Source organism: Corvus cornix, chromosome Z (genome assembly GCF_000738735.6).
Source record: "Corvus cornix cornix isolate S_Up_H32 chromosome Z, ASM73873v5, whole genome shotgun sequence".
Lineage (NCBI taxonomy): Eukaryota > Metazoa > Chordata > Aves > Passeriformes > Corvidae > Corvus > Corvus cornix.
Window position 1 is genome coordinate 22,770,930 of NC_046357.1, and position 25,492 is coordinate 22,796,421.

A 25,492-nucleotide genomic window follows, 5' to 3' on the forward strand; every position below is an offset into this window, starting at 1 on the left:
TATGAAGAACTAGCTTGGGACTCCCTCATTCCGCAAACATGAGGATCTCTGCGTGTCCAACTTTTCTTAATTTGTGCATTAAAGAATTAGCAAACAATGGCACAGGATATATCAATCTGCAGCATGTTTCAGTTGTTGAAATTTTTATACATTTTCCAAGCACATCATCTTGGACTCAGGCTCTGGCTGTCCTGGCAAATGATGAAACAGTAACTTTCATGTATTGCAGTGAGAAATGCATTTATTTCATACACGGGTTCATAATTAACTTTAAAAAGATAGCTAGCACTATCATATCTAACAAAACTTCTGTATCCCCTTAGAAGTACTGCTCTGTGTATTACTAGGTGCATGCTCCATCTGAGGAGTCGATTTTCTTCCAGGCTCAGGGTGATTATGTGTCTGAGCAGTAACTACAATTACTGACGATGTGAAGGAGAGCTGTGCACATAGCATTCATCAGTGAAGACTAGCTATCCCTTCCTGGCATACCTCTTCCTCTCTCTATCCCCTGATGCTGTATTTGTCTGTTTTCTGGAAACTGTGAAGCAGCAGATTAGCTGTGCTTCACAAACTCTGGCAGCTCCATTCCCGTGCACAGGGTAAGCACTCCAGCCTTCTCCAGGGCAAAGGCTGGGTGAGCCGCAGCAGTGAAGTTGTGCCTGATGGCAAACAGCAACAGTCCTCTCTCTGCATTGAAGAACAATAGCCTGCCACTACTGTAATCCAACAGGATGCCAATCCTGGCCAGGTGTTCCGTCACACGGACATCACTCATCACACCGGTGTGAAGAAATCTGTAAAGAAAGCTGTGGGAAAATGGAAACCAGAATACAATGAGCCTCCCCATAGCAATTTACCAGAAATAACCTTAATTCCAATCTATTAACAGGTGGCTGCATACAGCAGCCTATGACATGGCAACAGCATTTTGCTCAGTACATAGGCAAAGCAAATGTGGCATTGCTTCAAGCCCTCCCTGGCACCCTGATGAGCCTTTTCATTTGGCGTCTTTGGACTCTTAGAAAAAAAGCCTCTCGGATGTTTCATTTAGCTAGTTATGCTCGTACATCTATGTGATTTCACACTGAAAAAAGCACTCTTGTTTGGATCAAGAGCACCTTTACAAAGTATCAGGGTGGTGCCTTACAAACCTCCAGCAGCCTGTGGCGCTGGCCTGCTACCACAGACTACCCCAGCACCCTGCAGTCCTGCCACAGCAGCAGGCGAGCGCCTATTGCTGTGAAGGACAAAGCAAGAGAAAACATTCCCTGTCAGGGCTTGACATTTCCTGCAGATGGAAGTACGTTCTAAAAAGACTGCATTTATGGAAATAAATACACATGCTGGGGTTTAGTGAAGCAAATCAGGATATGAGCAGCAACAAACTAGTTCTTTAAGTTTTATTCACTGTCTGGGTGAAGCGTGTTAAAATCATCTGTTTGAGATAAATTTTAAGGTGCTTTATAAGACCTTTTAAACTAAGAGGAGGTCTAAAGATCTTACGTAGATGTCCTTTTCTTATTACTCGAATTTGCATAAAGAAAGCAGAAGAATCCTTTCTGCTCTCATGATTCTTGTGGCTGGCCAGCTTTATTTTCACGAAGGACAAGTAACTTCTCAAGCAGCCAGACTGACTCCTCTCTACCTGGTTTGTGTAGGACAGCATTGCATGCACCAGGAGGTATCACTCAACCCCAGGACACTGTTCTGTGTTGCTGTTTCATAGCAAATCCCAATCCTGTAGCTTCTGCAGGCAGAGACAGCAATTTCCCAGTAATGACATCCTTGAGCAGGCAGCAGTTCACCCAGGACTGAAGGAAACCTGTTTGTGAAAGAGGCATACAGTAAAGAGAGTGTGGTGGCAGACAAACCATATTGTGATATTTCTTTCAGTCACATCATGAAGCATCATGTAAAATTACCAATGAATTGCACTCTGTTGTTCTAACTGCAGAGTTTTATCAAAGATTTAACTGAGAGTCTTTTCTTCTTTGCACTGAGATGGACTTACCTAAAGGACCTCAAATTTTGAAGGCTTGTTCAAACTAGAAAGTCTGGTGGTTTATGTAAACATAGTCACAAACACCTTGTGTACATTCAGTGGTAACAGCAACAAGAAATGCTTAAACCAGTAAATCCTCATCACCTTTAAAAAGCCATATCAATATGGCACAAGTTATACAAGTGGACCTGTGCTTGTCCTGGACTGATAGCAATATGTCGATCCCCCTGCAATGCTCTCAATGGATAGAGCTAGCCTGGTACAACCACGTTAACATATCCCAGGAGCACTTCCTAGTTCTCCAAAGCCACAAATACTTTGGAAAACATTACCAATAATGCCCTCAGGAGAGAAGCAAACTATGGAAGATGGATTACTTCTATCCACAATGTATTAAAAACTAAACCCACAACTCTGACCTTTTCAGGGCAGCAAAAAATTGCTTTGAGACTCTGAAGAATTAAGCAGTGACCATGGGCTGAAAAAATCGAGCAGTCCAAGTAGGTAGCACTGCTTTTGACTTCCTAGCCATTCCTTAGTGTGACACTGAATTCTGTCCAGCACCTACATCAATCCCACCACCGACTTTATTGAGATGTTGCAGTGTTTGAAAGGGGGGTTCAATTGCACAAAGTCCAGGGGCTGCATGACCAAAATGATTCAGTTCATCTACAAAATTAGTGTAATGTGAAAGATGCCTATTGGCAAAAACATTAAAGCGAGAGATACATCCTGAACCCCACAGAATGGTTGTGCCCATCATACTGCTACTCACCCAGTGAGTTTGGTTTTCTCAGGAAGGTGGATCACTGTTGCATTAGAGGAGATTTGCAATGCAGGATGGGCTGTGTCACTCAGCAGGCGAAATCGAGTTCCTGGTACAATTCAAAGAAACACCAGATCTGAGAGGCTGGCTACATTAACATGAGATGAATCATAAAATGTTAAGCAACAATTACGGCCATCTTAGCTGGACAGAGCTGTGACTGGTGGCAGGTAGGAGTGACAGAAAATTGGATGCAAATGAAAGGAGTCTTCCAAGCTGGGACAGCAGTCTAATATTCAGAAATGCAGCTAGGTGATAAAGAGGTCTTTAAGACTATGTAAGAAGGTTGAATAATTTTCAATCAGCTGCTCTTTTCAAAACAGCAAATTCGAATTTTGAGGCTGATTTGGAAGAACCATACATAATTTAACACTATTTATCTGGAAATCTTGGAGTTTGAATCATCCATTATATTTTAAAACTGCTTTACATGCTTCCCCATCACTCAAACTCCATTAGGTTTTAATTGTGAGAGGTTTTCTTTAGGTCATGACAACTTTTATCTGATTGTGCTCTGTCAGATTCAAGCAAACTGAGATCCCTGAAGAATACTTAATCACTTAATCTCTCTGACAGAATTCAACATTTTTGCTTCTGAGGTCACACCAGTTTTACATAGGACATAAATACATAAATATAGAAACTTCAAGTGAAGTAGTCCTGATTATGCTAATTTTAAGCAGAAAAAAATGGATATAAATTTGATTTAATGAAATAAAAACTTCAATAACTTTATTACAACCATATTGGGAACTTCAGGTATAATTTCCATAGAAAAATGTTTGGCTACTTTGCCCTTTCATCCCATTGTTTTGACATCAGGAAATTATGATCTACCTTTAGTTGAGATGAGAGCTGCTTCACTTTGTTCACTTGTCCCGAATGGGTTGACAGCCCTCAAGTAGAAGAAATAGTTCACATTGGGCTCCAGGGATACTTTCAGTTCAGGTTTCTTTATACAAGCGAAAGATCTGCAAATATTGAAGATACATTAAAATGTATGCGGGTATCCAAATGAGGGAAGACTATTTTATGCCAACAGCTAAGTCCCCTAACAGTATTGTTTACTACTGAAACAACAGACAACATACAGAAACTCCAAATGAGAAAGGCAAACACTGTCTTCACTGACAACTGTGTTATGTAGGAGCTTCAGCATTTCACTTGAGGGATTGTCTTCACTTTGTCTGATGAAGTTTGAGGCCTTTGCTCATGCACCACCTTATCACCCAGTGCAGTCATTTGGTGTAATGATCACTTCAGTTTGCAGTATAATTCATCATATAAAATTTAAGCAGCTCAGAGTCAAATCCTCATCTGCCTCCTGTGAAAAGTCCGCATTTTTTACAAAATGAGTAAGTTTCTGAAGAAAACCCCCCACCTTTTAATTAATTCAGTTGCATGACAGTGAATACACTCGTGTTTTTACTACCTGGGCACATGCTACATACAAGTCCAAAAGAATCAATACCCTTATCTGAGGTGGCACAGAAATCATGCTCTTCATCATAAAATCATCATAGAATGGTGATTAACTTCTTATTAGGAACCCCTCACTCACAAATCCTTCAACAGCTAAGCCTGGGCTCTGTTTTTGTTGTGGTGCCATGCACTCTATCAGGGCAGTTTTGCAGGAGGCAGAGCAGAGGAGCTGCCCTCACACAGTGCCCTGCTTTGACTATGCTCCCCGGACTGTGCCTCAAAAACTCCAGCCCTCACATCCTGTACCCCTGGTGTCTTGACACACTGCTAGAAAGCAGGAGTCAGCACCTACATAATCTGCTTCACAGGTGCTTTTAAGTACCAGTGAAAGTATTTTAGATGGTTGGAAAGATGCCATTTTATTTCCTACATTGACAGCAGTATGAAAGATGGGCTTAACAAGTTCTCACGCAGTGGGTCTTGATTTTCCTCATTTTTTGCCTCATATGATAACAGCAAAGCCAGACAATACACATGCTCTGCATTGTATGCCTGCAGGTAAAGACTGTTTATCTGTATAAAGTAGGTTATTTCCTTCCAGAAATGCTTTTAGGAATCTACAAGGCAAGTATTTAAATTCAAGAATGGGAGACCTGCCTTTGGAGAGTGAACAAGACACTTCCCCTCCCACCTCAGGTTTCAGAGTGGAGCCCATGATGGTCTGCCACCTGCAAGCAATGCCTCTGTGAGAAGCTAGACTAACCAGATTACCTTTTCCAGCACAAATTGCTGTGACCCCAGAGGAGGTAAGGCAAGCGAGTCAGCAGTCAGATCAGATCGTTGCTATTCATTAGGGGTGACTGTTTTTACGCATATATCCCACCAGAGAGCAGTACAAACTGCAGAATAATCAGTGCCCATCCATCGGGGTTTTTCACATGCCTGCGTCTGCTGCACTTATCACATCGAGGTAAAAATCTCACAGCTCTTAATGCAGCGATTCCTGCTTACACCACACAGATCTCTTTCTAGGAGAATGGCATCTTGGGGAAAGACTGGTGCTTCATCCTTATTAGTCTGTAACAGGTACTTTGCTCTGACAATTGTCATTAAAAGTGATTGAGAGCATCAAGAAAATGCACTGGGTGCTTCTGTGACCTATTCTTTCAATTTAAAAGAATTTCAGAGAGTCTGGGGCACCGGCATGATCAGCACAAGACTATGCTGCTTTTGGGGAACATGTTACATTAATGCTGGAACCGATGCAGTAAAGAGAAGTGGTTGCAAACATGGCAGAAATTGCATGGTTTGCTTCATGCTCATGACTCACCAAGGCCCCGACCACAAGACCACTTCAGCAGGGCACTGACAGCACAGCAGGCTAGTTGTTTCTCACTGAAAGGTTTGGGGAAGAGGTGTAACCTGATGAACTGACTGATGAGAACATGAGCTCTTTAGACTTGAGTACAGGGGACAAGAGAAAAAAAGATGGATTGAAGAAAACTACAAGATGGGAACTGAGAAAGGAGGCAAATATGAAAGAAGTGAGAGAAAGGAATAACAGGATAGAAGCAGAGGTAGGGGAAAAGAAGTAGGCACCTGAGCTTTGAAGAAATTTACCCATGCTTCCTAAGCAAGGCTTACCCAATCTGTTCCTTAAAAGCAGCACACTGACATCTTTGATGTGAATCTGAAGCACAGACCACCAGAGAGGAGTTTTGAGCAGAGTTACAAGTGAGATGAAAGAAGATATGCTAAACTATTCCTCGAAAGCTGTCTGCGGCAAGATCAGCAGGCCTTAAGCACAGCGATGCCCTGTGTACAGCTCCCTCTTCTGTCTTCTGGAAAAGATCATGTAAGTCAGTATCCTTCCAAAGAAATTAGGAGATCTTCTTTTTCACTATGTACTATTTATGAGATGATTAAATAATAAAACACAAAATGATTTCTAAATTCCATTAGACAGTTACATTGTGGTGTAATAAGTACACATGGGGTATTCATATTCTGGAGTCTGGATCCCAGAGATATCTCACAGGTATTTAGAGAACATTTCGGGTCCAGTCATTTGCAGAACAGAGTCAGCAATCAAAGTGCAGAGTTAGGTCTCTTACAAATAAAAAATTCTCCAAATTAGAATTTAGATGCATGTTTAAATCCGAGAGCAATAGCATGCTGCAGTTTTAATAGTGAGACAGAAGAATCTTGACTTTAAGCAGACCTGGGCTGTAAAACAGTGATCAGATTTTCAAAAAGCATTCTCAGGTTGGTAATCTATTTCAGCCAGCTTTAAGCTGCCTAAGAATAAGAGCCCATCAATTTTAGCTACGATTAAGGCTTAAAAACAGTCCTGCTGCTGCCAACTAATGAAACAGAATATGCTGACAAGAAGGAATTTCATTTGCTACATTCTGAGCCAGATCCAAGTGCAAAAGAAGCTGCATACAAAGAAGAAACTGGTCTTACTATCTATTGGCTCTCCTGTTGAGAGGGCAAGGTGAAGGGGGAGAGTTAATACTGAGGGCTCCCCAGAAATCGCAGTAGTTTATCATGTTTTAGATTGACTCTGCAAAAGCAAGGATGAGGAGAAGGTATGATTAGTGCTTCTCTTACAGCATACAGGTTATGTGTAGGAGAAGGCGAGGGAAAATGCATCCTGACTGTGTTGGTGGAAGGCTGTTTCATTTCTGATTTCTTGTAACAAGCATTACAGATGGATCTTCCTCAAGCTCACCTTAAGCAGTGAACTGTAATTTTGAAAGAAAAAGAAGTCCACCTACAACATTTCTAATGTCAGATAGTTTCTACCTTATATACACCTGCCCACTTTAGAGATGATTTGAAATGTAATAATAATGTTAGCAAAGCATGAGGCATCCTGGGCTTTAGATTAAATATTATCTTATTTGCATTGTCCTCTCAATTTCTTGGTATCGTTGATACAAAAATTAGTGTGTAGAAAGTCAAGAAACACTGAAGTTAAATATTTTAAGTATCTCCTCTCAATCCTTTCATTGTAAGAGGAATCTGTGAGACTGAAAATCCAATCTCCAAATATCAGGTATATGCTATTTAAAGCAGAACAAAAAGGACTTGCATGTTTCTTCACCTTATATTATAGTAGCAGTTGTCTGCTAAATCTGTGATTTCTCTGGCTTTAGGGAAATCTGTGCTTTCATGTTCACTTCTCTCATCAGCATCCTCATTTATTTAAAGGAAGCAACATCTAGGGGATATTTTTTAATATCGCCTGAACCCAGCAAATGATATGCCGTGCAATGATTCACAACACCCTCTGTGCTATAATTGTCATTTCCACCCCCAGGATCCCACTGAAACAGTACCTCCAGAGCTGTGCTGCTATCACTGATATGGAGTTAGGGTGAAAGTATGCAAGCTTCTCAAGATGCATGTGGAAGCACACAGAAAGGGTGCACCATGAGTGGAAAAAAGCTCTTGAAGCTAAAAATAGAGAGCAAATAGCTCTGAGTTTGCTCCCAGCTGTGCCACATGCTTCCTCTCCTCTCCTCTCCTCTCCTCTCCTCTCCTCTCCTCTCCTCTCCTCTCCTCTCCTCTCCTCTCCTCTCCTCTCCTCTCCTCTCCTCTCCTCTCCTCTCCTCTCCTCTCCTCTCCTCTCCTCTCCTCTCCTCTCCTCTCCTCTCCTCTCCTCTCCTCTCCTCTCCTCTCCTCTCCTCTCCTCTCCTCTCCTCTCCTCTCCTCTCCTCTCCTCTCCTCTCTTCTCCTCTCCTCCATTCCAGCTCAGGCTGATTTTGAGATTAGGTCACCAAAACACCCCCTTGCTTGCTGCTATCCATGACGGCAGAGTTAGAGGGAAGGAAGGTTTTTCTGTGTTTCCAACACCTTGTTTCCTGAGCTACCAGGACAATCATGTGGGCAATGCAAGAGGAGGGAGACTTGCTCCTCTTGTCCCAGCATTAGACTTGCTCCATAAGGAGACTGAAAATTTCATTCCTGAGAAGTGTCGGTCTTGCACCGTCAGAGAGGATGACATTCAGTTACATCCACTTTCACAAGCTCACCACATGCTGCACTTATTTCTGCCTCCCTGAGTCTTATGGATTTCTCATGATGTGACACAGGCTTTCCATCTGAACAGCCTACATACCTAATCCCTGGACTACATTTCTCACAGCTTTCCATCTTCCACCCACAACTCGATTGACTTCTCAACACAAAGAGGCTGAGAAAATAGCAGAGCTCTTTAAACTGAAAGAAACATTTCAAAGCATCACTCAGAAAGGTTCTGGAAAAAGATTCAACCTGAGAAGGAGCTTTAGAACCACTGCAGCAGGCCAGGGACTCATTTTTGCTGAAGATTTAAGATGATTTTATAGGAAGTCATGTCCCTCAGGTGGCAAGCTGGCAAGAAGAGAGAATGGAGAAGGGAAAACGTAGATTTGGGTAGAGTTTTTTTGGTTGGTTGGTTGGTTATTTTATGTTTTCGTTGGTTGGGATTTTGTGGCTGGTTTGTTTTGGTTTTTGACAGGATTGGAAAGGAACCTTTAGTGAGGTTTCACTTCCAGATGTGCTTCATATTCTCCCCCTGGGGAGCTGGGACTGCTCCAAGGATGTTCTTGGAGTTATTCAAAAGTTACTCCTGGGCAACTGGCTCTAAGGGGTCCTGCTTGATCAGGAGTGTTAGGTGATCTCCACAGGTCCCCTCCAACATCAACCATCCTGTGATTCTGTGGCATGCTGAAGTTTACAGGCAGCTGGCTTAGACCACATGTCTCTAGCTGTTCAGTGAGGGCCTTTCTCCCTGTTTGCTCCCTTGGCAGTGTCCTTTACCTTGAGTGAGCTTCCAGAATGACATCTGCTAAAGCAGCCTTATGGGATGGGGCCACACTGCCTTCTCCAGTACTTTTCTTGAATGTTCTTCCCTGACCTCCGCTTTCACACTGTGCCCTCTGCAGCAACTGAATGAACCTTCTAGGGTTGCTGAGAAATGTGTTTGAACTCCCACCTAAGGACTGGGAAATTGCTTAGCTACAGGGCTGCTGCAAGCACAAAAGGCACAGGCTGTCTGTGAAAGGGCTCCACATTTAGCTGATCCCCAAGATGAATGCTGCTCAGGAAACCTGCAAAGGCCAAACTCCAAGCTTTCAAGGGAAAAAAGCCAGAAGAATCTACAAGATTTGAGACCAAAATTCTGAGTGTGCATAGAGTCAGAGTTTTATTCCACCTGATATAGGTACTTGGCTTCTAGTCAAGTTGATTTCTAATTCTAAATTGCACCTTGGAGGCCTTGGATACAAGTTCTCCATCTACCAGGGGGTTCTTTTACCCACAGATTTATGTAGAAACTTAAACAGAAATATTTAAAAAAATTTATACAGCCTTGTAACAACTTGTGACACTACAGAAGATTTCCAGGTTATTCTGAGGGGGTTGATTTAGGAAAAAGAAAGAGGGAAATTGTTTTCAGGGAAAGTAAGTGGCAAAACATTGTCTTTGACGCACAAAAAGAGGTCAGAGCCCTTCTACAAATAGAGAATTTTAAACTATAGCAGTTCTGAGAAAATTCATTATTTTGTCCTTTGGGAAGTTTTTACACTTGTCTCAGTAAAAGGCCAGCTTCTGCTGACAGGAAGGCCAAAAAGCCAAATGTGACTCAGTATAATTATAAACATGTTACATTTTACACAAGGTCACTTGAGAAAGCAAATGGGTCTGTTCTGGAAGCTTTTTTGCCACATTTATCACCACACAAGAAAACACTTGGTGTTACCGACACCTTGCTCATGGATTACAGAAATCAGCACAGTGTCTGGTTTAGTTTTGAGAAAAAAAGTCAATTTCAGATAACAGCACAGAAACTTGAGGGCAAACAACCAGCATATGTTTTGGGAGCAGCTCCATTATCTTTGACCAACAGCAACTTTGGCAGGTTGACAGGGACCTGGTGGCCTCAAGAAATATGTACAAAACAGAGCAGGTCCCTCTGAGAGGCAGGAGAACTGGGCAAGACCTCTCCTTGACTGCAGTAATGCAGCACACTGGTACTGCATGATAAAAAGTCTCCCACCCACACAGAAATTTTTAATTTCGGTTTTCAGCCTACTTTTGTAAGGAGCAAGGCATGCAGAGTTTCACAGTTGTACTTCTCTCCTACAAAGCTATGAACGCTTTAGTCCACTTAACTAATTATGACTGCAGGGCATGGAGCCCTTCCCTCCTCTTCATGGAGCTCGTCCCTTTCTGCCCAGTCTCCCTGACGCCCATGTTAACTAGCCCATAGGTGAAGACCTTAATCAGGCTTCTCAGGAGGTGAAAAAGACAACCACAGCTGGGCTGAGGCTCTTTCACAGATTCCTGTATGGCAAGTCACCCCTCTCCACCTCCCAAAACTTCTCAGACCTTTGCAACTATATTTTGCTGGAATATTGTTGTCACCGTTTTTAAACAGCAAACAAACAAAAACTCCCAAGCCCCAAGGACATATATACCACCATGTAATTCCCTGCCTACAGCCGAGGGCTGGAACTAAATGATCTTTAAGGTCTCTTCTAACAGAGCTATTCTAAGATTCTATGATTCTGCAATAGTTTTCTCTGCATTTCCGCACAGTGCATAGTTCCACGGCTCAGTGGTGCCGACATCCCTCCCCATCCTCTCCTCTATGCAGCACAGGCTTAGCATAGGGGAAACCGGAACGGGTCTGGCATAAACAGCCACTACCCCTAGTTTCAAAGCTACTCTTGGAGCCCTGTGGCATGCCTGCACAGCCAGGCAGCACTGAGCTCAGTTGTGCGTTGGGAGGCATCCGCACACACGTCCAGACAGCACAGATGGGTCACCAGTATTACTGGGACACCCGTGTCGCCCTTGCTGTGCCCAGAGCTGACTTCTGTCTTGCTCTCCAAAAAGCAAACTGGGCCATGCTCCTCCACCACTCGCCTTCCCATGGAGCTGCCCTGCTCTGCCTTGTCCCGGGGCTGCAATTGCTTCCCCGGCCAGCACAGCCTCGCAAATTCTGGTTGACTGCAGACAGCACCACATCTCCAGGGTTTTGGCCCCAAATCAAAGGGATTGTCCGGTTAAGCAGAATAAAAAGGAAGTATTTTTATGTCTCACCCTAATCTCACAGATTAGTGCCTGCCCCTTAAATGCCTCAGCACACAAAAGCAGATTTCTTCCTTGCATGGCTGCAGGCAGAATAATCTCTTACGTAATGACCCGCGGTCGGGGGGATGGTCATTAGCATCTGCCTAATCTGACCAAGGGGCTTTAGTGGCTGCGGCACTGACCTGAGTCCTTCTTCTTCCGGCGAGTGCTGCCGGCAGTATTCCAAGATGAAGGACTCGGCAGACACGGATGCGGCACGCCAGCGGACAGTGGCTGTGTCCCAACACACGGTGCAGTCCTCGGCCTTGATGGTGGGCACAGCGGGTGCTGGGGACACAAGGACACGTTAGCTGTACTGCGAGGAGGGTGCCCGGAGGGGGATCTTTGCAGGGAAAGGAACAGTCACCTCCTTGAAAACCCACGCCATAGTTTTTTTCCCCATCCAGCAGTGATCTTTTGCTTGTTTGTATTCAAATGGCAGAGGGGTACATTACAGGGAAAACAAAACAAAACAAAAAAAACATGCTGGGAAAGTCATTGTGAATAGCTGTGCATTTGTCAAATCCTTATAATGGTAGATTTTTATGCCTTTCCTCAAGCAATGTTTCCACATTTCTGCCAATCTGCAAGGAGCAGAGCACGGAGGCACTGCCTACAGCTCTCCCTGCACCACCTCAGTCCTGTCCTCAGCAGTCCCTGCATGAGCTGCATCAGAAGCAAATGTGCTGCTGCAAAAATGACAGGGAGATGCTGACTTTCTGTTTAATTATGTCCTGGTTATTTTTGCAATGCTAAAATTTGGTCCCATAATTTCTCCTTTGTAGAGATTCTGTTTATGAGCTACAGGCCCAACTGCAAGACAGAAAACTGAATGTAAAATAATGCACTAGCTGCAATTAATCAAAAGCTATTGTGTGAAACTGCACATTCAACACTGTAGACTGAAAATGGATCAGTTGTATTCTCCTGCTTTTTCCCATTCTGGGAAATAGCTACAGAAAACACCTTATGACCTGTTGTGAAACTCACATACACAGTCCTAATACCAATTATAGAAGAAAGTTTATTAATTTAAAAAAAAAAAAAAGGTCATAAAAATTAATTTTACTTTTGGAGTTCCAAATAGGAGACCTAAAACAAAAGTAGGGATTAGATGATTTTATGATAAGGTAATCTAATAGAACTGCAGAAAACATTCCAGATGCATTCTGGTTTTTAAGAAGAATTTTTTGCTGTTACTAGAAAAGGAAAGAAAAACACCCCCATGTATTTAACAGTTTCCTGGTTTAGTGAAAATCAGGAGGTTAGCAGTTCAGGTTAAGATTTACTTTATGTTTTACTACAGGAGCAGCTAATATACGTATTCAGCAGAACAGTGAATTTGTGGATAGAGCATCATCTGGTAATACCTCCTTGTAGCTTCCTTAGCAATAGTTCCTTAATTCTTTTCTGAAAAATTTGATTATTGTTTCTAAATGCATCCTTCCTAAAGAATGAAAAATTAAGAGCTGAATCCCCTAATACTTGCATTCAGCAGCTCACACACATACCTACATCTATGTATGTCACAGGACATGAAGCTTTTTTTACTGTAATTTGAAAGTATCTGTCTAAAGAGTAGCTGGAGTGAGCATACCAGAAAACGCTTCTGAGATTTTTAAAATTAATTGCAGCTAGAATACAAAATCTAATTTCATTGTAATATTCTGGAACTCATAGAAGTGATTGTGGAAGAGGCAAAGAGCCAACAGGGTGAGAATCATGCAGGTTTTGAGCAACAGCAGAAGGTGCATTCACTTCTGTGTCTTTAGGATTCCAAGGAGAGATCACCAGGAGATCAGTTGCGGGGGAGGGGTCAGGGGGGTGCAGGGATACTTCCTGCCTTCAGCATCATTCCCTCACAGAAAATACTGTTTGGAAACAGAATGTTCCTCAGCAGAGGGAAGGACACGCTGTGAGTCTGGGAGGTGGAGGAGCACGCATCAGGGGGTTCTGGGGAGATGCCAAAGCAGCATCTACCTGCATTCCCCACAACTCTCCAGGCTACAGTGACACCTCCATGAGTGCAGTGCCACCAGAGAAATTTTATGGGGGTTCTCATCAACTGGAAGAGTCACAGCTTTGTTCAGCTATTAATGTGTATGTTCCTGTAATTGCATATAAGAGCAAATTATTTTCTTGGATGTGCCAATTCTTAACCTGAATTACTAAAAGTAAATTCTACGTTCTTGCTTCTGAGTTCATTCAGCTGCTTTAAGAGTTGAAATATTTTATCTTTATATCAAAGCAGCTGGACTCTCACTGAAGAACTGGTGCTCTTTTCCCTGCCTTTGCTGTTGAAGAAATGCAGCAATTTTGCATCAGTCAGTGCTCAGCAGTGTCCCCAGAAATCCATCTGGGGCTCATGCACTCCAGAGGGAGTTCAACTGAGCTTTGAGGGAAGGTGTTTAATAAGCCCATATTTAACCTAGTTTATTTGTTTTCTTAAAGAATCAGGCTGAAGGAAGCCATTAAAGAGTCATGTAAATTAACTTTTCATTGAAGGTTTCAGTTTTTAGGAAAAAATATGGTGAGCGTGACACCAAAAGACAGAGATTTCTTAAAAAATAATGGTCTCAGAAAGGTGAAACCCTCTTTTTAAATTATGATATATTAGCTACTAATAACTTATCTTTATTTGTGCATTTGGCAGAAAGTGTGCACCATGTTCACAATTGCATTGCTGAGGCCAAAAATTTGAATTTCCACTTCAAGCTCTCTGGAAAATAACCTTTGTTAAAATATGAATCGCATATTAAGTATCAGGGAGAATTATCAACAGATTTGCAGTCTAGTAGATTAAGCAAAAGGCTTGAAGCTATGGCTGCTGCCAAGTGATTTCAACAAGAAACTCAAGTGTGGTACAGAATTTTTTACTATGAATTGTTAAATATCCTTGCCGGTATTTGTGACTGCAGGAGTGGAATAATTGTTTTTATCCTGTAGCACTGAAAAAATTGTCTGGCAGGAAGGCCTCAAACACAAGGATGCTTCTCCTTGCTTTTAATTCAAGAAGCAATAGTTTTGTCAATACAAATTATCAAAGCAATTAATGCTCAGAAAAATTTATCAGTCAAGGGAAGCTCATAAGCAATACTCATCTAGTTACACATCTCAATTTATACTACTTAAACAACAGCAGAGCCTCTCAGCCACACCTGAGATTTGTGTCCCACTGAGCAAGACACAGCATGTAAACTCAGTAAAGCAGTCCGTCCCTTCAAAAATTAATAGCTTAAATCAATGCAACATAGATGTATCAGGTGGATGGAAGAGAAGCAAAACATGCAGTCATCTCCTCCACAGTGGGCAGGAGAGGGAGCAGCAGCAGGGAGCAGCCAGGTGGTTTTGCCAGAGCTTCCCTGGAGCACTGCAACACACTCAGAAGATAAATACACAATGTGCTGCCCTGATGCCGCAGTCATGTGGCCCAACACTGGAAATATATTCAAATCTGAATGCCTTCAAGTCTCCTCTCAGAAGCAATTATGGCACTATCTCTTGGCAAATAAAGAAATGACCATGAACTGCCTGCTATCTGCCAGATGGGGTAAATGAAGCAGTTCCTTCTGTGTCAGTAACACTGTGGACTAAATTGGTCTAAGGACCTGAAACTTGTAATAATCAAGTGACAAAGTATGTACTTACCTGTTTTAAAAATGGCTTTTTCACTGGGTAAACTGCAGCCTGTGCCATTGACAGCCATGACCCACACACTGTAGCAGCGATCTGGCTCCAGGTCCTCCAGAATGCAGTGGCTCTCTTTCACTGTCACTCTGTACTCTTCCACTAAGACTAGGAGAACACACAGGTGCACAGGACATCACACTCAGGGTTGCACTGGTAGGGCTTAGAACTGAGCCTCTCAAATAACATATTAAAACCGGTCAATTTAAAAAATCCAGAAATTATCACTAGCTGAGATCTCCATATTTCGTTCTGACTCGTTTTTGACAGAAAGGTTTTGATGTGCCCTTGAGTTGAGTGTACGCAAATGCCATTCATGGCAAGGGGAGATTACTGCCCTCAGTCCTACTGGACTGCAGGTTTGGGAGATGCAACTAGCAGTTACCAACCCTGGTGTCACCACTATGTATCAATAATTTCTCATAATGAACTATATAGCACTTATCTATCAATGACATATTACAAAAAGCCCTTAATATCCTTTAGCCTGCACATATATGCACACACGGATTTGTGCAGAGCCTGGTCACTAAAAGTGACTTTATGTTCTATTTCGAGCTTTTTAATGAATAAGCACTTCAATTCCCTTTACTAAATTTCAATTTTTAACATTTGAAATATTTTGAAAAAAATCTTTGTCTACATGTGGAAATACTGACTACTTTTTCCCAATGCTTTTTCAATGAGGACATATTTCTGAAGCACATGCAGGGTCCCAAAAACCCAATGAAACCTGTCCCCTTGGGAACTCTTGTCTGCAGTCTCCATGAGTACCAATGGGGCAGCATGGACACATCCTCTCTGATGGTCAGACCTCTTCATGAAAAGGCACTTCAACAGCTGAAAACAACTGCCCTTGACTTTACAGTGATATTATCTTGCATTTGGGGGGACAAAGGGGAGGAGAAGAAACAGCATCTTCCTCATGATCTCCTCCACCACTGTCCATCTTTTGTTCTATACATGATGTCTTCACAGCCATTCTTCTTTCCTTGTCCTGGGCACACCCCTGCAGCTCATCCTCCCCCCTCTGCTTACCCCAGGCCAGGGCAGAAAGGACTCCTGCAATTGCAAAGGCAAGACCTTACACACCTCCTGCATCTTTGCTGGCTTGCAGCTCCTCCATACAGTAGACCTGGAAGCAGTCAATGGTATCCCCGTCGTTCACGGCCCAGTAGACAGCGATGGACGTGCTGGTGGCTGAGTTCGGCTCCTGAGGTACAACAGTCGGTGTCTGTGGGACTGAGAGGAAAGTCACCCACTGTTATACACAGTTCTGTGTTTTCAGCCAAATTACCTACAAATTCATGAGTCAACCCAATTGCTTATTTTCACTCAGGTTGCTTATTTCCACAGAGCAAGTACAGCAGGACAAACAGAATACTGGTTCAGTTTTAGAGCAACAGGTCCTCATAAACCAGGAACAGAAGAAAGTATCTGCTCAGCATTGGAAGACCCTATTTCCCTCACAGTCTGAACAAAGTAAGACGCAGTGCTAGTACTAAGTCCACCCAAATCCGGCGCAGAGCGTGTGCCTACACCTTCCACCAGAGAGAGATCTGTGTACTGATCCTGGAAATGTGGGCAGGGGAAAGGACCTGCCACACCAGGAAGGGATTCATGCAGTGTGTCAGTGCTGCTGATGCTGACAGCAGCAGGGATGTCCTTCAGGCAGAGAAGGCTCAAAATGCACTGGAAAGCAGGAGGGTACCTGCAGCCCCGGGCCCATCCGTACCCTGGGGTGGACTATTACTGCACAGACACAGCTTGGCACTCCTTCCTGCCACGGTCACTTCCCCACAGAGCCAGGGGACTGAGAATCCTTAGTGTGCAGGTGAACCTGAATTCTGCCAAAGCACCCGAACCCCATGGGGCTTCCAGGATCATTCCTCACAAAGTGCTTCAAAGATTTCAAAGGCTCTCCAGATTTCACACTAACTTTGTCTCTTGATCGACACAGATCCAACCCCAGATGAGATATTGTTTCCCTCTGTGATTATGTCATAAAAGAGAGGGATGAGAAAGAAAGAAGCAAAAAGCCCCAAAAGATGATAATTGTTAAAGTGATTGCAGGGAACGAAAATACATGGCTCTATTTCTTCACCCAGTAAATTTCCATATTTCATGAATTCTCTTAGAATCTCAGCAGAAAGCTTTTGCTTTCTTTCAGTTATCTCCACAGTAATGATGATGATCCCCTGTGGCATGAACAAGGCAAATGCAGATGCTGGCTGTTTCCTTATGATTTATACAGAGAGCTACCAGTACAGTAGCATTACATCTGCTTCCCATTGAAAAAAATTATCCTTCTTATTGCTAAAAACAATCCTCATTTTGTCTTTTGACTGCTTCTAGAGTTGGCAATTAAAAAATTTATCGTCTTTAGGAAAATACTTCCTTTCAGTGGACGTTGTGGGTAAACCATTTTTTTTCCCCATGAAGTTGCCTAGAAACCACTATTTTTGATCACAGAAACCCCACAGTTGCAAGATTTATTATTATGCCAAATCTGAACAGAAGCTAGTTTACTGAATGAAACTTCTGAAAAAAAATCGTAGATCGAAATTCAGTTCAGCAACGTTGAGAAACATTTGATTTCTAATTTCCTTTTGCTTAATATGAAACAATTTGAAAAGAAGCAATTTCGAAACAAGAAGCTGAACTGTTCAGAAACAGAATCTTTGTGCATTGTACTTTTTTAAGTGGTCCCTTTTAAAGTGAATTTTAATCAAAAAATGAGGTATTTGCAATATGAGTTTGACTAAATTATATTTTTCAACAGAAAAGTGGGATGTTCTCATCAATTCAGTTTTCATTGAAGTGCTGTGGTGTAAGGAAGTTTTCCATTGTGCTACGTAATCTCCACAGCCCCGGGAGAAAAATAATAATCCATATGTTTTCCGATGTAATGAGAAACAATATTTCCTTGGTTATGCGTAGTTGAAGAAGGAGAGCAGATACATTCCTCTGTGACTCTACGGGAAACTTTTTTGCAATCAGCAAAGGTCCTTGCCTTCCAGTATAAAAGGCCAGGACTTGCAGTGGGCTTTGGAAAGAATGATTTTCAAATTTTTAAATTATTCCCACTCTTCTATTCCCAGGCAGAACCTGGGTTCCATTATGCTCAATGGTATGCTGCAAGGGTTTTTTATGCTAATGCATTTCTGAATGGAAATGGATTACATGAAAGAAGGAAGAATTTGAGGGAAAAGGGCATTTCATTAGTGGATATGGAAAATTGGGAAATGGAGGGCATTTTGAAGGAAACATGTTTCTGAAGTGGTGAAAATAATGTTTTATGAAATTGTTCAGTAAAACACCGTATTTTCTGAAGGAAAATACATGGATTGAAGAAACCTGGCATGTTCATAGGCATTCCGTCATATGGCTTAATTCAAATAAAATTCTGAGTGTCTTAAAATGGTCGTCAGTATGTGAAAAATTAATGTATTCAAGCCATTCAATTCCTAATCAAGTTTCATGTATGCATGTAACTATTTTCCTTCAGGGAGGGTGTAACCTTGAAAAAACAAACTATCAAATAAATAAGAAAAAACTCATTGAATTTTTTTTGTCTACTGCTTGCCAAAGTAAAAATCACAATAGCAGTTTAAATACTTTGCAGTAAAGGTGAAGACAGGTATGCCTAGGTATGTTAGAGATTAAGTAAGTATAAAGAATAAGGACCTTTGAAGATCTCTTACTAGTGGACAGTTACTCATCTGCAGTTTGTCAAAGCAAACTGGTCTGGAGCCAGCAAACACAGTAGCTAATGCAAACTAACTCAGAAAGCAGGCTTCAGCAGTTTAGGGAAATATATGTTGGAGTGGCTTGTGGGAAAAAGAAATACATGGATCTCTCCACCTGTATGACCTTGCCAGTAGGCAGTAGCCTAGGAGGAATGAACGGTTGCACCCACGGGACTGCAAGAGGAAGTTTGGGAACTAAGCCAAGACACATAGCACATTTACACCAGCAAGTTAACTGACAGAGTGAGTTACAAAAGTGGTTGTTTTATCTGACTTCCTAAAAAAATGACACTGCGATAATGCTGCATGCACAAATGCCTGTCCAACTTCACCTGAGAAGCTTACAAGTGCCACAGGCAAATTCATATACATCTGACAAGGACATTAACATCTCAGATATATTTGAGTTCCTCCAGGTCTAATAAAAGTAGTGGTGTGAAGGAGAGAGACAATCTCCTTATACTGACACTGCTAAGTGCACTCAGCCCTTATTAGATACACCAGAGAGTCAGCACAAGGTGGGCACTTCTCTATGGTACCATTAGTCACTTGAAAATCCAGCCAGTGAACAAAGCACCTTAGGGAATCTAATGCTCCAGTTTCAGTGCTCAGGGACCAAACACATGAGAAAGGGGCTTCACTTCAAAAGCCAGGGAGTGACTATGCTGGCAGTGGTGCATGTGATGATGAATGGGGGGCCACAAAGCCTGACAATGAGATGTGACATCCCTAAACCAATGTTCTCTTGAAAAAGAAACCCCGGAGTGAGGTCCCATTATGAAGAAAATGAACCACAAAATGGTGCTGACAAGATCTTCGTTGACAGCTGTCCAGATCTCGATAATACACCTATATACACAGGCAGAGCAGAAAGCTCGGTCAGGCTCTTTAAAGGACATGAAATATCAGACAGAGATAAGTAAACCCCTTTATCATGTGCAATTTTCATTACCAGCCTCCCAAGCAGAGGCTGTTTCCAGCTATAGTTAACCACTTTCCCTTCACATCCCTTGGGAGTTTCAGGTGCCTCCATTCATTTGTGACAAGTCCAGGGACCTCAACTATCAACCAGCCCGCTGCTCTCATTCCAACACCAGGCATTCTGGGGCTGCCATCCTCAGAGGAAGAGAGCTCAGGAGACCCATTGATTGCTTCTTCTATCTCTGCATGCAAGTAAAAGCAACTTTTTTAGCCCCAGGAGATTTACAGATAGAGACCTTCAGCTTGTCTGAGGTACAGATGTCTGAAATGATGCAAGAATCCCCCAATTTAGCATTCCTCCCTCTGTTGCTCATCTTACTGTACCTACTATAAGCCAAACACTTGTGCACAATTAAACTTCATTTTACATTCAACTCTGATTGCTAATTACATGGTTTGGAAATCTACACTTCTCAAATAGATTCTATTTTTAGCTTCCTAAAATTTCCAAAGCATTGCCAAAATGTCAGGTTTTGTGAAGACGATATCCAGAGTTTCTTACCAGCCACGTGTTGTAAGGAGTGTTGGTTGCTTTGTCCTGGGCTGTCCGCATAGTGCTCGAACAGAGAAAAAGCACTGGGCACCTTCTCTAAAGAGAGAGTGGTATCCATCGCAGAAAGTAACCTAATTGAAAGAAAACACATATCTGTCTGTCGTGGCCAGTGAACATACACTACAAGGGACAGAGAGTGCTCAGTAAGAAAAGTCCCTAGTGCCACAGGAACCAGTTTATGTTAAGGTGACCAGAAAGGCTTCCCCCAGGATGCGTTGTTCTGCTAGGTTAATCTATCCCAGTTTGGATTCCCCGGTTGGCTGTCAGCCTCTACCCCTCGTCACTCCCTCAGAGCTTTCCCATTGGTCCCTATTCCCTGGTCCCGCCTTTCCCCACGCGCAGGTAAAACCGTGAGCTTCGGGATCACGTTTGTATTTGCCTCTGTAACCTTTGACAGTGTAGCAGGAATGAATGCTCCTGCCGGAGCGCAAGCAAATGCCCTTCTGGACTCTTTGCTACCGACTGTAGCACTGAACCCACCCGTGCTTCTGTGGGGGCACGCGGGACCCCACGGAGCCGGGCAGGGACGGTATTATCTGTCCATATAAATTCTTTGTGGAGGACTGTTGCATAGTTTTCCAAAGGCCAGAAGCAAAGACCACGTGACTTGCACTTCTCTAAATATTTCCTGTGAACTTGAGGACAGCATGTAAGGAGAAGCTGTTTCCCTGATTTTGAACATTTAGACTGCAGTTTCGAGTCAGGAGCACAGTGAGAGTGCACACAACCCACGAGAATGTGAAGGTGTGGAAGTTCACAGCAAGACTCTCAAGAGCATGGGCTTGGGGCTTGCTAATGCAGTGCCTTTAAAGGTTACAAACTTAGAGCTAACTACAGCAGCTGACTCCGGAGATGTAACGTAAAGCAGCTGCTTGTGGCAAGCCAAAAAACATGAGAAAAATAGATTCCATTTAATTAGCCCATACTTGCTGGGTTCATTATATGAAAAAAACCCCAAACATTTTTAACTCTGGGACAGAAGCAGCCTCAAGAAAATGGAAGAAATTTTTTTTCAAGGCGTCTGAATTTTATCATTTTCCCCTTCATTTTTTTCAGTCACTGAAGTAGTTAATTATGCATAATATTAGCAAAGCACTGCAAATATAAAATACACTTTCTTTAGAAAAACATGCATTGTTAAATAGACTTGTTCTTAATCTATTTTAGGTTAACAGGTATTATCAAACTAAAGTTATAACCAAGACCATGCACCAAACAGAATAAACTTTGTTGTGTAAGTAAAGAAGATCAAGTGGACAGAAAGCATTGGAAAATCGTTTCGTCTCATTTTACCTGCTCTAATCATATGCAGTAAACTAAGTGCAGATACATGGCCAGACAGTTTGACTTGCAACAGGTGAGTCCAGATTTATAGTTCTTATTTTGGAGATTAATAGAAACCTTGAAGGGGTGTTTGTCACATTCTCTTCAGATCTCTCCCCTGGGGTTGTAATTTGACTGCAAACTGAAACCCTGGTGTTACTGTTATGCCCCAGTCCATGTCAGCATGCATATCCCTGTGATGGCTGAGGCAGCACTGACAAGGGTATGTTGGATTTGCACTGCGCAGTGCCCAAGCCCTCTGGGGAAAGTCAGGGGTGGTGGGGTGGGTAGTGCAGTTTGGGGGGCTTGCACGGGAGAAGCCTGGAGCCAACCGCTCTGAATGTTTCTCTTTTACCCTAGAAAATTTATTTGGGGAATATGGGCTTATGATTGAACACTTCCCTCATAAAGGATGGGACTCACCAAAGTAACTCCCTTGAGAAAATCCCACATGGCAGAAAGCTGTTTGTGATTGTATGCATTTACCGTTGTGTTCAGGCAGACCATGATGCAGCCATGATGAGGCACCAGCCCTCCAACACACCCTGAATTAGGCAGTACCAGTGGAGAGCCACAGGAAAACATCAGCTCATAGTCTTCTAGTCAGGTTTGGAAATCTACTTAATCTCATTCTTCTGGAGTTGTGTTCAAGAAGCATAGTCCAACTTAGTCCAACTACCTGTATTGCTTTGTGTTACAACCTTTCAGAGACCAAGTGATACAGAACCAGACTAGTGAAAAAAGAAACATATCAGTGATATATCTGATCAGTCTAAAAGGTGGACACATGGTCAAAATGGTTATTGTATATGTATGTATAATGATAACTACAAGGAGCGTCTGTTTAAAAATGTCTGTGCAGAGGTTTAAAATTGAGCTGATGTTTTAACATGCTATTTGTTTAATTAATGCATTACAGAACATGTGCAAAACACTTCAAAACCAGTCAGTTACAGCAAGTAACAAGTATAAAGCCACTTTTCTAAATTTCATTATTTGCAAGGTTTATAAAGGTAGCTCTGATTACTAGCAGTGTGTTTTCAAAGCTTGCAAATACTGAATGAAGCATCTAGCATGCTAGGCCTAATGCTCACTACAGTACACTTAACCCATACTTCATGTACCTTTTATTCAATTCTTTAGATGACTAGGAAGAGAAGGAAAAAAAAATGTTAATGGTTTTCAAAAACCCCCAAAGTGCTGAAAAGCCAATCATGCTCATCTAACAGTCTTTCTACTCTCCACAGACATAAAACACACAGCTTTATTGACTTGAGGCTGTGTGGAATGCTGTGCATTCACACCAGCAGAGAATTTGTTTCCTTAGGAATATTTAATTTCAAAGCTCTGGCTCAGCAGGGTATTAGAGTATAAATCTTGTTTTAAGTGCCTGAGGGTTCAGTATTCAATATCTAGGTTTAAAGATGGAGCTTTCTTAAACCACGACTTTTAGAGAAAGAAATCACTTGCATGTTAAGAATAGTTAAATCCAAATTCTGGCTAAAATGTCCTTCATAACTTCTTATTACTAAAACCTATGTGAGATTTATACTTATAGAGTGAGAGTTTGTCCCATGCCCCAGGAATCTTCAGCTAATGTTTCCTGGCCTGTGAACAAAAAAGTTCCCCTGCTTTATCACTAACAGAAGGGAGCAGGGAATCTAGTAATTTTCATAGCCCTGCAAAAGAATTACAGATTACAAAGTTATCATTTTGCCAAAGCACTGACCCTCACAAAATCAGGAAAATAATCTAGATTTTTCGTCCCTCCCAAAATAGCTAATCTACCACAACATTCCCTTGGTTACAGGATACTACAATGTTGTGTGGCATGGAGCAGGGAAGAAAGCCAAATATTGGTCCATCATTTCTGTAGCTGCAGGGTGTATATGGGCTGGGCACTTGTATTTCAGAAGCTGGTTTATTTTGCATGAGTGATCAGTCTTTAGACAGTAATTTGACGTTTTATTTCTGGCATTCTGGATCATTTCTCTGCAACTTCCAGACCACATGCTAATTCCATAACAGGGGAAGATTATTATCCCAGAAACTCCATCATCCTCTTTGAGACTCCATTACCTCTTTGAGGTAATACACTTGTAGAGAGAAGAAAGTACCATGGCTCACTTAAGGACAAGTCTTGCAGCACAAGAATAGTATTGGAGGACACAGGACCTGCAACACCCTCTGAACAAAGTTTAATACAGACTAATGACTGTATGAGTTAGGCAGGCCCAGTCGTGTAGATTCACTGGAGAAGTTTTTAACATCCAGAAAGAACCATTAGAGACATGCACCTCACATGCAGAGCCTTCAGCCTATCCCACTGTCGTGGTTTTACCCCAGTCAGCAACCAACACAGCCCCTCTCTGTTTTTCAATAGTAAATATTTATCACAGCCTCAGTAATTTGAGTGCATAAATACTGCCCATCTGCTCATTAAAAAATACACCAAAACAACAACAACAAAACCCTCAAACAACAACAACACACACCAAAAAACCCTAAAACCCAGAAACAATTTTACTTTTCAATTACATTTTCTTGTTTCAAAAGTGATTTTCTTGTTGTTTATTATTATACATAATATGTATTTTATTTTTCATACAGTAAAATACCTGAATACGGTAATGTCTCTTACTTCTCAGTGATTAATTCTAGATATATTATCAAACTGTCTTTTCACCTTCTTATAAAATGAACAGAACCATTTTAGTGGTGTAAGTCACATTTTTGTCCTGTGCATCATCTCTACAGTTCTCTCTGAGAATTCCCACATCAAAAGCAAATGATCGAGCAGCTTCAGAGTGGAATAGCTGAGTTAGCAGGATTTAGCTGTCTTAAAAAGAAAAGTAAATAACTCATTGAGACCCTAGATACAGAAGTCCTTTCCTAACTAATATCATAAAAGCTACAGCATGAAAGCTAGTTTTACTTACATTTAGGAAAACAAATCCATCCACTTCATCTGTTTCTTTTACTGTTGTCTCCAAAGTTTCCTTTGCTGAATCAACAGTTTGCTGGAAATTTACCATCTGCTCATACAGGTACTCCATTTTCATCTTCTTCACTTCCTCAAAGTTCTCTGATTTCTCATCATATTGAGCTACCACTTTCTTGAGCATCTCTTCATTCTGCTTTTCCAATAAGTCTGCATTTTTCTTACAGTTTTCCTGCAGAATAAAATGACAACATTAATGAATATACAGAAATTCTCAATTACCCATACATGAGCCATCCACCAGATTCATTCATTGTCACACTGACAATAAGACAATTTTATTTCTGCAAGCAAACTCCTCTGAGAGAAATATCTCTAGAGAAATACATCAAAAACAACAACAGCTTTTTTTTTTTTTTTTTTTACTGTTAGGGCTTAAAATTAAATTTTAATATTTGAGCACTGAGATAGGAAGTCTGACTACGAAATAGCTAAAAATCTATACTTACAACTGCAGTTAATATAGTTCTCAAGGCTTAAGAACTTGGGCAATCAGAACTTAAAACACTGGCCAGCTAATTTAGATGATTCACATGGGATTCTAAATAAAGACATAGTGTGAGCTTTTTATAGGCATAAACAAAATTAAGGGAACTTTTTCCTTCAGTGTTTGACAGTTACATGTTCCACTTTGCAGTAATGCGCAAGAAAGCAATCTTTTTCTTCCTCCAAAGTTAACACCTTTCAGTGAATTTCCAGAGAAGTCAGTTTGAGGACTGGAGAAACAGCCCATTTTAGTGGAAGCAATGAAGTTGCTCAACAAGGCAAGCATATCTTGGAAGTAATCTTGTAGAGGGAAAGAAAACTAGTGTGATAAAAC

At 41.8% G+C, this 25,492-nt stretch overlaps 1 protein-coding gene across 2 annotated transcripts in view; it reads right to left on the bottom strand.

The window, feature by feature from the left end:
- Positions 1-221: 221 nt before the first annotated feature.
- The window catches only part of CMYA5 (cardiomyopathy associated 5), a 47,573-nt gene continuing 22,302 nt past the window's right edge, over positions 222-25,492 (bottom strand). Inside the window, exons 4-13 of one of the 2 annotated variants that reach the window (XM_019291997.3) lie at positions 24,611-24,844; positions 22,796-22,818; positions 20,298-20,419; positions 16,158-16,307; positions 15,027-15,173; positions 11,522-11,666; positions 3,669-3,802; positions 2,781-2,880; positions 1,649-1,825; positions 222-809 (exon numbers count right to left, since the gene is read on the bottom strand). In XM_019291997.3, the coding sequence (XP_019147542.3) occupies positions 557-809; positions 1,649-1,825; positions 2,781-2,880; positions 3,669-3,802; positions 11,522-11,666; positions 15,027-15,173; positions 16,158-16,307; positions 20,298-20,419; positions 22,796-22,818; positions 24,611-24,844 (1,485 nt within the window). In that variant the 3' untranslated portion in view covers positions 222-556. Of the gene's footprint in view, positions 810-1,648; positions 1,826-2,780; positions 2,881-3,668; positions 3,803-11,521; positions 11,667-15,026; positions 15,174-16,157; positions 16,308-20,297; positions 20,420-22,795; positions 22,819-24,610; positions 24,845-25,492 lie in introns of those variants that run through there. The other variant, XR_002047736.3, reaches the window with a different exon arrangement.